Genomic DNA, 17318 nt, shown 5'->3' with positions numbered 1-17318 from the left:
ATTTCCTGCATTTCGCAATAATCACAAAATCATAGCATCGCATCGTCACTGGCCATAGGCCTACGACTTAATATCACCACGTCACAACAACACGTCAACAACAATGCATACGCAATAAGTCAACAACTATAATCAACAATCATCACAAATCATCACAAATAATACAACGGAAAATCACAAAATTCATAAGGTTCTTCGCATCATAACATCGCCAAAACATTACCAAAAATACGGATACCGAATCATTTCCGGACACGCCTAATTTATTCTATTTGATTAAATTAGTTCTGGTCTACCATTTATTTATTTTCTATTCACTAATAATTTTATTCTTCTATTTTATTAATACTGCTAGAAATCATATAGACCTGTCAAACCTGTTAATAATATCGTTTCTGTTCCCATGGTTATTTTGTTCATATCTGCTATTTCAATTATACTGCTGCTATCTGTTACATTAATATGGTCAAGCTACTGATACTTGCACCTCATGTTTTTCTGCAATTATACTACCAATACTGATATATCCCTGCTAAGGAATTTACTTCAATGGTATAGATTGGATCGACTAAATGGTTTATTAATTCCTGCAAATTAATTCAATGATACTTACATTGTAATCCTGCAATTTAATTAATTCAAGTGGTACCTAATGTTAGAAAAAGAAATGTTCTGATCAATATTCTTAGTTTTGATGATAACATTAAGTATGAATTTTGTATAAGAGAATGTGGTACTCTAATTATCAACGTTTTCCATTTCAGGAAAAGTATAAAAGAGTATGCACAAATCAGCGTTCAGAAGCACTGACCCGGTAGTTCTGGATGGCTTCATCAGCACGTGGTCTGGCAAGACATCAGAAGATGGTCCTGCAAAATCAGAATATGAACTAGAAAGCATCAGAAGATGGCAGTCAGAAGCAAAGCTTTGAAGCTCTGATGATATCACGCTCAAAGCACTTCAAAGTCTGAAGACAGAAGTTGCATTCTGCACCAAAGCTGAAGACTCTGATATTCAAACGTCTATTCTACATATTATGTGTCTAGAAGAAAGTACAAGTATAAAAGGCTATAACGTCAAATCTCTGACTGACAAAAGGAACGTTAGAATCTACAAAAGGCAAAGTCAGTAAAAACAGTGAAAGCATGGCTCGAGGTAGTTGACAAAAGTGTGAAACATTAAATGCGGCAGTGTACTATTCACGCAAAGCATTAAATGCTCCCAACGGTCACATTTCCTCCAGCGCCTATAAATAGTTGTTTTGATTCAGAAGCAGCAACAACTCTATTGCGCAAATATACCAAAACGCTGTCAAACTGAAATCAAGAAAAGCGAAGAAGAATCTCATCTTCAACCTCACAACTTTGTAATATTTTAGTGAGTGTTACGAGCTAGAACTTAAGAGAAATATCACTTGGTGATTACAACTTTCTTAGAAACAAATCAAACTCTTGTAATATTTATTTTTACATTGATTGTAAAAGGATTTCCTAGAGTGAAAAAGTTGTGATATGTAGACTCTAGAAGACTTAGAGGGTATCTAAGTGGAGAACCATTGTAATCAGTTTGATTAGTGGATTAAATCTTCAGTTGAGGTAAATCACCTTGTCAGGGGTGGACCGGAGTAGTTTAGTTAACAACGAACTAGGATAAAAATAATTGTGTTATTTATTTTTATCTACCAATTTTGAGAAGTTACACTTATTCAATCCCCCTAATTTCTAAGTGTTTTTCACTCCTTCAATTGACATCCGAGCGCCGGTTCTAGGTGCAAGCACTTAATCGTGTTAGATAAAAGATTCAGGGAGAAAAACAAAATGGTTGAAACAACTACTTCTACTTCTACTCCTGAGCAAAACAATGGTAACAATGGAAGCAGTATTGTTAAATGCTATCTCTCATGTTGTGTATGAGAAGATAACAAACAGAGAAACAACTCATGACATCTTTGAATCTCTAAAGATGACTCATGAAGGAAATGCTCAAGTCAAGGAGACAAAGGCTCTGGTTCTAATCAAGAAATATGAAGCGTTCAAAATGGAAGAAGATGAGAACATTGAAGCAATGTTTTCAAGATTCCAAACTCTGACTGCTAGATTGAGAGTTCTAGATAAAGGCTACACCAAAGTTGATCATGTAAAGAAGATTATCAGAAGCTTACCCAGAAGATGAGGACTCATGGTGACTCCCTTCAAGATTGCCAAGAATCTGAATGAGATGTCTCTTGAATAGCTGATAAGTGCCTTAAGGAGTCACGAGATTGAGCTAGATGCAAATGAGCCTCAAAATAATGGTAAGTCTATTGCATTAAAATCTAATAATAAAAAATGCACTAACGCTTTTCAGGCAGAAGAAGAAGAATCTGACGAGTCAGAGTCAGAAGAAGAAGAAGATAAATTATCTCTCTTATCCAGAAGAGTAAATCAACTCTTGAAGAGCAAGCAAAGAAGATTCAAGAACTTCAATAACTTCAAGAGGCCTGAAAAGGGAGAATCTTCTGAACACAGAAGATCTAGCAAGAAGAAAGTGACGTGCAATGAATGCAAAGAGCCTGGACACTACAAGAATGAATGTCCAAAGCTTCAGAGGGAAAAGCCCAAGAAAAGATTTGAAAAGAAGAAAGGTCTAATGGCTACATGGGATGACTCAGATTCATCAGATCAAAAGTCAGACTCTGAAGATGAGCAAGCCAACATAGCACTCATGGTGACAGTTGATGCTGGTGAAGAGTCTACTTCAGATACAGACTTTGATGAGGTATTTTCTAAACTTACTAGAGATGATTTAGTTTCCAGCTTATCAGAACTTCTGGAAGTCAAAAGTCAACTTAGTATCAAACACAAAAAGCTTAAAAAGCTCTTTGAATCTGAAACTAAGAGACTTGAAATAGAAAACTCTGAACTGAAAGAAAAGGTTTTAAAATTAACTAAAGATGTTGAATCATCTTCAAGTTCAGAAAAGTCTATTCCAAGCACTAACAATATTCTGAAAGAATATGACTTGAGCTTCAGAAAGTTCTTATCTAGAGGTATAGGCTGAAGTCAGCTAGCCTCTATGATATATGGTGTAAGTGGAAACAAGAGAATAGGCATAGGCTTTAAGGGTGAAACCCCATATAAGCTTGAATCTTTTGATGAGATGATTATAAAATACAAACATTTGTATGAACAGTTCAAGTATGGCCATTCTCATTATATCAAACACACATCACACTCTAAGAGTTCCCACATAACACACACAAAGAAATATGTTATTGCACACTCTAGAAAATATTATGATAAATATTATGCTAAATCTCAGTTCAATCAGAACTTGAGAAGGACAAACCCCAAAGGACCCAAAATAATGTGGGTACCTAAGGATAAGATAATTCCTGTTGCAGATCTCCTTCAAAGCTTAAAAGACAAACATGTCATGGTACCTCGACTCTGGGTGCTCACGACACATGACGGGAAGAAGGTCTATGTTCCAAGATCTGGAACTTAAATCTGCTGGAGAAGTAAAGTTTGGAGGGAATCAGAAGGGAAAAATCATTGGCTCTGGAACCATATGTATTGGTAACTCTCCCTCTTTAACTAATGTTCTTTTAGTAGATGGATTAGCTCATAACTTATTGTCCATAAGTCAATTAAGTGACAATGGTTATGACATAATTTTTAATCAAAAGTCTTGTAAAGCTATTAGTCAGAAGGATGGCTCAATCTTATTTACAGGCAAGAGAAAGAACAATATTATAATATTGATCTTTCAGATCTTAAGAACCAAAAGGTTACTTGCCTTCTGTCTGTTAACGAAGAGCAGTGGGTCTGGCACAAAAGATTAGGTCATGCTAGTTTGAGAATGATTTCTCAGATTAACAAACTTAATATGGTTAGAGGACTCTCTGATCTGAAATATAAATCAGATGCTCTTTATGAAGCATGTCAGAAAGGGAAGTTTTCAAAACATGCGTTCAAGTCTAAAAATGTTGTCTCTTCCTCTAGACCTTTAGAACTTCTGCACATTGATCTTTTTGGCCCTATCAAAACAGCATCAATCAGAGGCAAGAAATATGGATTGGTCATCGTAGACGACTATAGCAGATGGACTTGGGTAAAGTTCTTAAAACACAAGGATGAGTCACATTATGTGTTCTTTGACTTCTGTACTAAGATTCAATCTGAAAAGGAATGCAAAATCATAAAAGTCAGAAGTGATCATGATGGTGAATCTGAGAACAGATTATTTGAAATTTATTTTAGAGAAAATGGTATTGCCCGTGATTTCTCTTGTCCTAGAACTCCACAACAAAATGGAGTTGTAGAACGAAAGAATAAGACTCTACAAGAAATGGCCAGAACCATGATCAATGAGGCTAATATGGCTAAGCAATTCAGGGCAGAAGAAATTAACACAGCTTGATATATTCAGAATAAAATCTCAATAAGACCTATTCTAAATAAGACTCCTTATGAATTATGGAACAATAGAAAGCCCAACATTTCATATTTCCATCCTTTTGGATGTATTTGTTATATTCTGAATATTAAATATCATCTGAACAAGTTTGATTCTAAAGCTCAAAAGTGTTTTCTACTTGGATATTCTGAACGCTCAAAAGGCTACAGAGTATACAATACTGAAACTCTGGTAGTTGAAGAATCAATCAATATCAGATTTGATGATAAGCTTGGCAATAAAAAGCCAAAGAAGTTTGAAAATTTTGTAGATATAGATATATCTAACTCAGATCATGAAGAACCCAAAGGAAAGGATAATGCAGAAGATCAAGTTGCAGCGTCTTTAGAGAATCTCATAATATCTGAAGAGCCAACACTCAGAAGATCTTCTAGACTCAACTTTGCTCATCCAGAAGATGTTATCATTGGAAAGAAAGATGATCCCATCAGAACAAGAGCTTTCCTGAAGAACAATGTAGAATATCAATTTGGTTTAGTATATTTGGTTGAGCTAACTTATGTTAATCAAGCTCTGGAAGATGCTGACTGGATAATTGCCATGCAAGAAGAGTTAAATCAGTTTACAAGGAATGATGTTTGGGATTTGGTTCTAAGACCTAAAGGATTCAATATCATTGGAACTAAATGGGTTTTCAGAAACAAGCTGAGTGAGAAAGGTGAAGTCATCAGAAACAAAGCCAGACTAGCTCCTCAGGGCTACAGTCAGCAAGAAGGTATTGACTATACAGAAACCTTTACACCAGTGGCCAGGTTAGAATCTATTCTTCTATTAATTTCTTTTACCACTCAGAATAACATCACTCTGTATCAGATGGATGTTAAGAGTTCCTTTTTAAATGTTTGTATAGATGAATAAGTTTATGTCCACCAACCTCCTGGTTTTGAAGACTCTAAGTCTCTAGAACATATTTTTAAATTAAAGAAATCATTATACAGCTTGAAGCAAGCTCCCAGAGCTTGGTATGAAAGATTAAGTTATTTTCTTCTAGATAATGGTTTCACAAGAGGAAAAGTAGACACAACTCTCTTCTGTAAAACCTTTAAAAGAGATATGCTAATTTGTCAAATTTATGTTGATGATATTATTTTTGGAACATCTAATGCTACACTTGGAAAGGAGTTTGCTAAGTCTATGTAGGCAGAATTTGAGATGAGCATGATGGGAGAACTCAAGTATTTCCTAGGCATTCAGATCAATCAAACTTCTGAAGGAACTTATGTTCATAAGACCAAGTATGTCAAAGAGCTTCTGAAGAAGTTCAATCTGTCTGAAAGCAAAGAAGCAAAAACTCCCATGCATCCAACTTGTGTATTAGGTAAGGATGAGGTAAGCAAGAAGGTAGATCAGAAGATCCACAGAGGTATGATAGGATCTCTTCTATATCTAACTACTTCTAGACCTGATATTTTATTCAGTGTATGCTTGTGTTATAGATTCCAATCAGATCCTATAGAGTCTCACTTAGGTACTACTAATGTTGGTTTAGTCTACAGAAGATCTGAAGAATACAACTTAGTAGGATATTGTGATGCTGATTACGCTGGAGATAGAGTTGAAAGGAAAAGTACTTCGAGAAGCTGTCAGTTTCTGGGAAGTAATCTAATCTCCTGGTACAGCAAGAAGCAAGCCACAATAGCATTATCAACTACAGAAGCAGAATACGTAGCTGCTGCTGGATGTAGTACACAGATGCTCTAGATGAAAAGTCAGCTAGAAGACTATCAGATATATATGAGAGTAACACTCCTATATTATGTGATAATACTTCTTCTATTTGTTTACCTAAGAATCCTATCTTACATTCTAAATCTAAACATATAGAGATTAAACATCACTTTATTAGGGACTATGTTCAGAAGGGTGTTCTTTCTTTAAACTTTGTTAATAAAGAACATCAGTGGGCTGATATCTTTACAAAACCCCTTGCTGAAGATAGGTTTAAGTTCATTCTGAAGAACATCAGTATGGATTTATGCCTAGACAAAGGTGTTGAGAATATCTGATATATGGATTAGATTTGAAATGTTTATTTATTTTCTTATCAGATGTTCTGGTTATGTTTGATCATTTAGACACTCTGATTCTGTTATTGGTAACGTTTCATATGTCTAAGTATGATCCAGAATTTCTGTTAAAGCAAAACAGCTGTCACCATGTATTCCAGATGATGACCACGTGTTCATTCTGAAGGGACAAACATGCGTGCAGTTGATGAGACGCCACCCTTGGTAACTGTGCAAATCTTTTCAAATCTCACGCTACCTCAAATAACGTCTATCAACATTAAATGTAAATGATTTAGTTTCTGTAACCGTTGCATTCAGAATCTCATTGCATTTTATTTTCAAATCCGTGCATATTTAAACTCATTTCATATTCATTTTCCCTCTTTTCACACATTCATCATCTTCGTTTATGCATTTATGTCTTCTATTCTCTCTGCATAAAAACCCTAAACCCAGAAATCTCTAGCAATCTTCAATGGCTTTGTCTTCAAACACTCAACAAAAAGTTTCATCTTCTCAGCAACATCAAAAAGAGCAACAATTGCAACAACAATCTGTCTTCTCTCCTTTGAAAACCTGTTTGATTCCTTATGAAGAGTTAGAAGTTCTCTGTGAAATTATGGTTCATTTTGAAAATCTTCAAGCACACCAGTTCGACATCAAGACAAATATGTTGGTTCAAGGATGGGCAAATTTCTTTGATCGTCTCATTGGACCGGTTTATCCTCTGTTGGTTAAGGAATTTTGGACCCATGCTACTCTAACCTTAAACGCCATTATCTCCTTCGTGTTAGGGCAAGAAGTTATAATTACTGAAAATTTGATAAGGAGGTTATTCAACCTCCAAGATTTGGGTGGAATAACTGGTTCTCTTCCTGGAAGAACTAATTGGGAAGTAATCTATCCAGAGTTATTTACTTCTAGAAAAGGTTCACCTCATTCTATAGATCTGAAGCCTCCTTACAAAGTTTGGGAAAAGGTCATTTTGGGATCTCTCAATCACAGGAAATCAATTGTTTCTGCTACGTACATCAGTCAAGATCAGCAGTTCCTTCTGTACTGCATCGAAAAAGGTATCAGAATTAACTTGCCTCAGGTTCTGTTTCATCTTCTGAGGACTCATGTGAAAGAGTCAAGAGAAGAAGAGCGTCTGAAATATCCGAAGATAAAGAAGAATACAATTCCTATGGGAAGGTTGATATCAGACATTCTAACTGAGAGTGGTCTGATTGATACTCTGAGAGCAGTTGGCTCTATTCAAGATATGTCTCTTGTAAGTGGGAGTACTCTGACTGCTCACACTCTTAGGAGAATGAATTTGATTGAAAAGGTGACCTCTACTCCAAAGGTGATTCCTGATATTCTGACTAGAAGAAATCCAGTTGCTGATTTCCCTCTGATTTTTAAGGAAGAACTATCAGAATCTATCAAACTCTATTTGAAGTCGTGTGTAAGAGACTAGTCAGAAGTTGACGCTTCCTGGATTCGTGGAAGAACTCTTTCATCTTTGGATGAGTTAAATAAAAAGGATAAGAAGAAGAAACAGAAGAAGCTGAAGAGAAAGGTTACTAACGAAGGTCCTGTTGCAAATAAAGCTAAGAAGCAGAAGAAACCTTCAGGTATTGTTATTTCTGACTCTGTACCTTTTAATAGTTCTGAACAAGTATCAATAGAGTCCCTCAGAGTACCTAGAACTTCTGAACAGTTTCAGAAGCTTATAGAAGAAATTGATAATGTAGACACCTCTAGTTTACATTCTTCCTCTGACCTACCTCCTCGGAAAAGACCACCATCTTCTGAACTTCCATCCTCTTCCATCACCACAAAAAGAAATCTCCCACTTCATTCTGAACCTGTTTTAAACCCCAAACCACTAAAAATTATCTTCCCACCAATTCCATCAAAAAATATATTTTCCACTAATCAACAAACCTCCTCTATTCCTAAACCAATCTCACCAATTGTTGACCCTTCATCACCATCCACTTTGTCTGACCCTCTTGTTACAGTCATTGACTATGACAATGAAGCACAATCTTCACCTCCTCCATCCTTTTCAAACACTTCTTTGTTTGACAGAGTTTATGAACCTTATTCTGTTTCCAACCCCTTTGATCCAAAAACCATTCTCAGAAATAACCTTTCAAAACCCTCTGTTGATATACGCTTTGAACTGTTAAAGTATAAAGTTAGAACAGGTTTAAATTATCTGAAGGTTGCCCATGACTCCAAGCTGGATCATGTGGCTGCTGAAAAGCTCTGGAGAGCTTTTGCTGAGGATGTGCAAGCAGAGTTTCTGGACCTCTAGAAGCATTGCCTTGTTGTTGCTCCTGGTCCTGCTGGACTAAGCTTGGAGTATATTGTTGGCGTCTACTCTCATCCCATTTCAGACTGGATGATTCTAGGAGAAAAGCCTTTTGTGGATGAAATGGAAGTAGAAAATCCCTTGCCTCTGGTCATTTGGAAGCCTTATCTGTATTCAGTGCTAACTAGAGATTTTCAGGCTCTGTTCAACTGGTTCAGGGAGAATCCTCTGGAAGAGTATCTTGATTTGGTTTATCCTCAGGTTGAGTATCCTCCATAAGTAGAGATTCCTACTGCAGAAGTGCAACATGCTGAAGATAATCAAGCTGAAGAGAATCAAGCTCATGAAATTCCTGTTGAAGAGGAACCAGTTGATGAAAATCAAATGATTCAAGCTTCTGATATTCATACCTCTTCTGCTGGTCCTTCTAATTCTGCTGTGTTTGAGACTCTGGAGGAACTCCAACAGAATCAAGCTTCCTTGGCTAGTCGTCTCGACAAGCAAGATGACACCAATGAGGAATTCAGAACTTGGATGCAGAGGCAAGAAGATACCTCCAAGAAGCAAGTTGAAGACACTGCTGAGATTAAGAACCTTCTGGCAGCTTTAGCCTCTAAGCTTAACCAGTTGTAGTATGTGTCTTGTGTCTTAGTTAGTTTTCTTTGTTTTTGCATCTGTTTTGTTGCATCTGCCTTGTACTCTCCTTTTGATTAATCAATGAAATCTTTATCTTTCTTCATTTTGATTATGTCTTTCATCTGAATCTTTTATACTTTTTGATGTTATGACAAAAAGGGGGAGAAGCGTGCTAATTGAATTGATTTATATTATCAGTTGCTGGGCTTAAGTCTCAACATTCCTAACTATTAGATTACAAGTTTTCTGTCTCTGATAGTTTTGCAGGAATGTGATACTCTGAACAAGCTCAATATGGGAAGAAGCAAAAAGGGAAAAGCAAATATGAGGAGAAGCACCTCTGAAAGAAAATCTCTCAAATAGTTGAAGCAATAAAACTCAATGTTCTGATACATTTCAAGCTTTGATACAAGCAATACCTTAAAGTGATCTGATATAGATCTTGCTCTGATTGCTCATATACAAGAAGTTTCAAGATTAGAAAGAAGCTATGTTCATATACAAGAAAGTTTATGCTCTGATTCAAGAAGCTATGAAGCTCTGATATAAGCAAGCCTTCTTGATGTTCAGAAAATCCAAAGTGATCTCAAAGAGAAATTCAAAGCTCAAAAGTTGTCCAATGGAAGCTCTGAAGTGAAGCTCTGAATACTCTGAAGTTCAAAGTTCAACGTGGAAGTCTCAACTGAAATGGAAAAATACTCAGGGAAGTCTTTTATTTATAAAATCTTCTAGTATTAATTTCAGGGGAAGATTGTTAATCTCAGGGGGAGACATATTCACACACTCTGATTAATATGCTTTATGCTATATCTGTGTATTGCCTTTTTCATCTAATATTCTGGATACAAATTCATATCAATTCTGTATGTTTTTGTCATCATCAAAAAGGGGGAGATTGTTAGAACAAGAAATGTTATGATCAATATTCTTAGTTTTGATGATAACGTTAAGTATGAATTTTGTATAAGAAAATGTGGTACTCTAATTATCCACGTTTTCCATTTCAAGAAAAGTATAAAATAGTATGCACAAGTCAGCGTTTAGAAGCACTGACCCATAAGTTCTAGATGGCTTCATAAGCACATGGTCTGGCAAGACATCAGAAGATGGTCCTGCAAAATCAGAATATGAACTGGAAAGCATCAGAAGATGGCAGTCAGAAGAAAAGCTCTGAATCTCTGATTATATCACGCTCAAAGCACTTTAAAGTCTGAAGACAGAAGTTGCATTCTGCACCAAAGCTGAAGACTCTGATATTCAAATGTCTATTCTACATATTATGGGTCCAGAAGAAAGTACAAGTACAAAAGGATATAACGTCAAATCTCTGACTGACAAAAGGAACGTTAGAAGCTACAAAAGGCAAAGTCAGTAAAAGCAGTGAAAGCATGGCTCGAGGTAGTTGACAAAAGTGTGAAACATTAAATGCAGCTGTCTACTATTCACGCAAAGCATTAAATGCTCCCAACGGTCACATTTCCTCCAACGCCTATAAATAGAGATTCTGATTCATAAGCAGCAACAACTCTCTTGCGCAAATATACCCAAACGCTGTCAAACTGAAATCAAGAAAAGCAAAGAAGAACTTCATCTTCAGCCTCACAACTTTGTAATATTTTAGTGAGTGTTACGAACTAGAACTTAAGAGAAATATCACTTGGTGATTACAGCTTTCTTAGAAGCAAATCAAACTCTTGTAATATTTATTTTACATTGATTGTAAAAGGATTTCCTAGAGTGATCAAGTTGTGATCTGTAGACTCTAGAAGACTTAGAGGGTATCTAAGTGGAGAACCATTGTAATCAGTTTGATTAGTGGATTAAATCTTCAGTTGAGGTAAATCACCTTGTCAGGGGTGGACCGGAGTAGTTTAGTTAACAACGAACCAGGATAAATATAATTGTGTTATTTATTTTTATCTACCATTTTTGAGAAGTTACACTTATTCAATCCCCCTAATTTCTAAGTGTTTTTCACTCCTTCAATTGACATCCGAGCGCCGGTTCTAGGTGCAAACACTTAATCGTGTTAGATAAAAGATTCAGGGAGAAAAACAAAATGGTTGAAACAACTACTTCTACTTCTTCTCCTGAGCAAAACAATGGTAACAATGGAAGCAGTAGCTTCAATGGTTACAATAGACCACCAGTCTTTGATGGTGAAAACTTTGAGTATTGGAATGATAGACTTGAAAGTTACTTTCTTTGTCAAGATGGTGACTTATGGGACTTAGTGTTGGTTGGTTACACACATCCTGTAAATACTCGTGGAGTCAAGATTACAAGACAAGCTATGAGTGATGACCAAAAGAAAGAATTCAAGAATCATCACAAGTCAAGGACTATATTGTTAAATGCTATCTCTCATGCTGTGTATGAGAAGATAACAAACAGAGAAACAACTCATGACATCTTTGAATCTCTAAAGATGACTCATGAAGGAAATGCTCAAGTCTAGGAGACAAAGGCTCTGGTTCTAATCCAGAAATATGAAGCGTTCAAAATGGAAGAAGATGAGAACATTGAAGCAATGTTTTCAAGATTCCAAACTCTGACTGCTGGATTGAGAGTTCTAGATAAAGGCTACACCAAAGTTGATCATGTAAAGAAGATTTTAGAAGCTTACCCAGAAGATGGGAATCCATGGTGACTGCCTTCAAGATTGCCAAGAATCTGAATGAGGTGTCTCTTGAATAGCTGATAAGTGCCTTAAGGAGTCACGAGATTGAGCTAGATGCAAATGAGCCTCAATAGAAAGGTAAGTAAATTGCATTAAAATCTAATAATAAAAAATGCACTAACGCTTTTCAGGCAGAAGAAGAAGAATCTGACGAGTGTCAGAAGAAGAAGATGATGAATTATCTCTCTTATCCAGAAGAGTAAATCAACTCTGAAAGAGCAAGCAGAGAAGATTCAAGAACTTCAAGAATTTCAAGAGGCCTGAAAAGGGAGAATCTTCTGAACACAGAAGATCTAGCAAGAAGAAAGTGACGTGCAATGAATGCAAAGAGCCTGGACACTACAAGAATGAATGTCCAAAGCTTCAGAGGGAAAAACCCAAAAAAAGATTTGAAAGGAAGAAAGGTTTAATGGCTACATGGGATGACTCAGATTCATCAGATCAAAAGTCAAACTCTGAAGATGAGCAAGCCAACATAGCATTCATGGCAACAGTTGACGCTGGTGAAGAGTCTACTTCATTATAAAATACTCTCTATTGATATGCTCCTATATATATATATATATATATATATATATATAGACATGTAGGTGAAAACTCTAATAATAATGTATCCTTATTTTAATCAATAGAGTATATCATTAAAGTAATTTCTAAAAATGCAAAATATTGGTTTAAAAAGCTACACTGCTTCTTGGTTATAACTTATAAGTAGTGTTATCATTTGTTAACCATGCACTAGAAACATCATTATATCAAAAGTACTAAAACTCTTCAGGTGGCGGTGGTTGTGATTTGTGATGATTTTCATTCCTTTTCTTTATCAATCCTTGAGTAGCTTCTCTTTTCATTTGGAAAGAATCTACATAAGATGGAAGAACAACCTTATTTATCATATCACAAAAATAAATAATTTGAATCTAAACTTAAACATCAATTAGTCTTACTTGCAGATGTTGAACAATCTGTGTTGACTTCATTCATCTTCTCTAAAGATGTGAACTTGAAAAGTCATATTAGTTTTATGAATGAGCTCAAACTTGCAAACATCTCCAACTTTCAAATTATTGTCCTTTGAGAATTTCCTCCATCCACCAGTGAGTTCAAATTTTAGTCCTGTCGCGATCATCCTAATTCGGTACTTTGCAAGCCAAACTTTTTCATAATTTAATACCTGGAAACAAATATACCCTTTCTTCTTGTCCAAATCAAAGTGAGTCTTGCCAAACATACAAGGTATAGACTGTCAAACAAGAAAAAAATCCAACGTTAATGAATAGGAAAAAAAGACTTAGTTGAAAACAGATTTATAGTCTTAAAATTACCAAAAGAAAACCGTTTCCAACATAAGATGCACCCATGACAACAACAAATGATGGATTGCATGTTTTGAACTCTTCTGCTCTTTCAAGTGTTGTATTCACTTGTTTTCCTGCAAGAACGGAACATCATATACCGCACATAGTTCATGCTGATAAAAACGGAACATTTCTGTTAACTTTTTACTAAACTTCACAACATGTATACAAAAGATATTAACTTATACCTTTGTGTTTTTTAACACAACTAGTGGTTCCAATTTCAAAGGAGGAGTAAGCTTTTCTCTTTTGACTTACTCTACAATCTTCTTCCTTGTTGACTTCAGCTCTTTTGAAAGGATGGTTTATCTCTAAAGCACTCTTGTCAAATATTCTTACCTCAAAATGAGAAGTGCCTTCATATTTGAAAACTAGAAGATGGCCATGAGATAGAGAATGATAGTCTGTGAATTCTTTCCAACCCTTTTCAAACCATATCTTGCCATCACTTTTAACCAAATTTATTTTCCAATCAGAACCATTGGGAGTCCTTATACACATAGCTGTTGCTAAACATTGTCCATATTTCTTGACAAACTTAATTGGTATCATCTGTCAAAAAGAGTAGTTTTAATAAGAATGCTATAACATGATGATGTTAAACATAAACTATAAAGAATCGAAATAAAAGACTTACAAGCTTTCCTTGTTCAAGACTTTCAGCAAGTATAATCTTGAAAAAATGAATAGGAGTAAATTCACTAGCCATGACCTCTCATGTGCAATGCTTGACCATTGGATTTAAATCTAGTGGCTTATATTACCTTTTCCTCTCTCTTGAAATTAGATGAATCTAAAGATTTAGATTAAAGCAGAATGAGCAGAAGGAGACATTGACCTGCAGAGTGTCCAAATGCGTACATGTATATATATGCAATGATTAGATAACAGTTACAGACAAGACGAATATTAAACGGTTAACTACCTTTTCTTTAATTTATCATAACTTAATTAAATTCTTTTAAAACTCTCCGCATTAAATTATTTTATAACTTTCCATTTAAAAAAATTACGTTTCCCATATTAATTTTTTTATAACACTTCTTATTCTAAAAAAATTATGTAACCCCACCTTTCATGTTTCATGGGATGTTATTAATAAATAAATAATAATTAATTAACAAAATATTAAATATTTAATAATCGCCTTTTTTTCATTTTCACATTTCCATTCACATAATTTAAAGTTATTAAGTCTCTTAGCAATTTTTAGAATCAGATTTCAGAGTAATTTTATAATTATATCCTTTACTTATTTATTTATTTATTATTTATTTTATTTATTTAATTATATTTTACCTTCCAATTATTATTTTTCCTTCAAACTATCCTTATTCCATTAATTTCTTTTTTTTTTCAAACCCACCTTTTTTTATTATGAAGATAAGTTCACTACCTGTTTTTTTTTTTTAATTTATCATAACTTAATTAAATTCTTTTAAAACTTTCCATAATAAAGTTTTTTTTTTATAATTTTCCATTCAAAAAAACTTATGTTTCCATATTAAATTCTTTTATAATACTTATCATTCTAAAAAAAATATGTAACACACGTTTCATGGAATTAATAAAAGTGTCATATTTTTATTTTATTTAACTATATACTTCCCATTTAAAAAAATTAATGTAACCCCCACGTATGGGAAGTTCCCTCTTTTTATTCTCACAATTCCATTCACGTAATTTTTCATAACCCATTCAAAATAATATAAACTTATATCTACTATGAATTAAATAAAAATAAATTGATAAGTAAATCATATTAATTAATTAAATGGCTATATACTTAATAATCCCATTCCCTCTTTAAATTTTAGTGCAGGTTTTTATAAATTTTCTAATTTTACTTAATGTTTTATTTCTTTTATTTTTTTAATTTTGCTGAAAATATATACGAGCAGTGCTATTTATTACGAAATAATTTAATCAATTTGAAAAAGAAATACAAGAATATACATACCATTATTTTAGAGAATACTTTTTAATTTATTATAAATTTAATTTCTTTTTAACAGGAATCATGGAATAATAGTGATAATGAATGGTTGAGATTAATTCTTATCTTTTTTGTTTTTACTTTTTCTTATAAATAGGCTCTGTTTGATAAAATTAGCGGTTTAATATTAAGTTAGCTTATAGTTTATAGTTGAGAGTTGATGGCTGATAACTTATAACTTATAGTTGATGGATGATGACTGATACCTGATAAACTAATTAAAGTGTTTAGTCAAATTAGCGGTCTAACCTAGCTGATAAATGTAAAATGACATAAAAAGATATTTCTTATTTAATAATTAAATATATATTAAAAATAATAAAAATTTATGAGGATAATAATGGAAGAAACATACTAGCATACAAAATAAATTCCTTTGGGGGAAGTGGAGGAAAAGAGAAGAATTCATTGGGTAAAGTGGGAGGATGTTAATTTACCTTTTGAGAAAGGGGGGTTAGGAGTGAAAAATATTGCTTTATTTAATTTGGCTCTTCTTAACAAGTGGAGATGGAGAATTCTTGAAGGGCAAAATGTTAGAACATAGTTTGGATCTAATCATATTTTAGTGTTTTGATGATAACAACGAATAAAATTTTGTATAAGCAAACATGGTACTCTAATCATATATTTCTGATTTCAGAAGATGTACTAGTAACAGCACAATCAGAACTTGGAATTAACGTAAAGCTGGATAAATGCAAGAGTTACTCAAAGCCTTCAAGGCAACTTTTGGTACTACACCAAACCGCTGCAAGAACACTTACAATAGAAGTTGAAATACACGCTGAACAGAAGATCACAAGAGTACACTTACAATAGAAGTTGAAATACACGCTCAACAGAAGATCACAATAGTATATATGTACAACAGAAGTTGAAATACAAGCTGAACAGAAGATCACAAAGACTGATTTAAAATAAAGCCATTAAAGACACAATCAGTAGTAAAACGAATGAAACACTCCAAAAGCGCAATTCTCAAGGTTGGTTGAAGAAGCTATCCACATGAAAATTCTTGGAAGAAAACAAAAGTTGTGGCAAACACGCAAACAATTTAATGCTGCAAAAAGGAGTTGAAGTTGACGGGCAAAAATCCTGAAACTATATATACTCACAAACTCCTAAATCAACATAACAATTTCTTACACACAGGAACATAGTTATTCTGAAAAATCATCAAGTGTGAAGAAAAACTCTCTGAAGCAAAGTTCCATACTCATTCTCAAAGTTCATTAAGTTGTACTTAATCTTAGTGAAATATCACAGTTGTGATTACAGCTTTCTAGAAGCAATACTATACACTGTCATCAGAAGTTACGTGGAAACTGAATCCTTGAGAGACCAGTTGGGTCAGGAGTCTCAAGAAGTCTAGGACTAGTTGAGTCTTAGAAGTTGGTTAGTTACAAACAGTTGGTTTGTGCAGAATTGTTAGTCACCAACAGTTTGGCTCGTGCGGTGTATTGTGAGTCACGGCAGTTGGTCGTGCAAGTGTAATCAGGTTCTGATTATAGTGGATTAAGTCCTCGCTGAGAGAGGCAAATCACCTTGTTGAGGGTGGACTGGAGGTCGCCTTATTGAGAAGGTGAACTAGGATAAAAATAACTTTGTTTTGTGAAGATAATCTTTCTACAACTTTGTTTTGATGAAGACAAGATCTCAATTGCAAAAGGAATGGATCAATACACATGAAAGCACAAGATTCAAGTATTCCAAAAGGAGCTTAAACTTGATTGATCAAAGATATTAAGGTATATGGCATACAAGTCTCTTAATGCATAAACAAGTGTTTTCAAACATCCATACATGTCCCATAAACTTTACAAGACATTAGAAACTCTTTCAAACCTTTAAAAATATGTTTTTGGAGTTTTTTTTA

The 17318-nt window shown here is 34.3% G+C and overlaps 1 protein-coding gene across 1 annotated transcript; it reads right to left on the bottom strand.

The window, feature by feature from the left end:
- Window positions 1-13064: 13064 nt before the first annotated feature.
- LOC131616999 (B3 domain-containing transcription factor VRN1-like) lies at window positions 13065-14155 on the bottom strand. The gene is made up of 4 exons (XM_058888398.1): window positions 14084-14155; window positions 13635-13998; window positions 13414-13520; window positions 13065-13331 (listed from the first exon to the last, which is right to left on the bottom strand). The coding sequence occupies exons 1-4, from the start codon at window positions 14153-14155 to the stop codon at window positions 13065-13067; spliced, it is 810 nt and encodes a 269-aa protein (XP_058744381.1).
- Window positions 14156-17318: the final 3163 nt, after the last annotated feature.

The sequence above is a fragment of the Vicia villosa genome, linkage group LG7 (genome assembly GCF_029867415.1).
Source record: "Vicia villosa cultivar HV-30 ecotype Madison, WI linkage group LG7, Vvil1.0, whole genome shotgun sequence".
NCBI lineage: Eukaryota > Viridiplantae > Streptophyta > Magnoliopsida > Fabales > Fabaceae > Vicia > Vicia villosa.
The sequence above is the reverse complement of the archived record's forward strand: the minus strand, read 5'-3'. Positions and strand labels throughout refer to the sequence as shown.

What these genes read in the sequence shown, in the direction of transcription:
- LOC131616999 (XM_058888398.1), bottom strand. Translation starts at nt 14,155, where the DNA reads ATGGCTAGTGAATTTACTCCTATTCATTTTTTCAAGATTATACTTGCT. An exon ending in GTCTTGAACAAGGAAAGCTT is followed by an intron (nt 13,999 to 14,083) that starts GTAAGTCTTTTA and finishes TCTTTTTGACAG; the next exon opens with ATGATACCAATTAAGTTTGT. An exon ending in TTGGAAACGGTTTTCTTTTG is followed by an intron (nt 13,332 to 13,413) that starts GTAATTTTAAGA and finishes CTTGTTTGACAG; the next exon opens with TCTATACCTTGTATGTTTGG.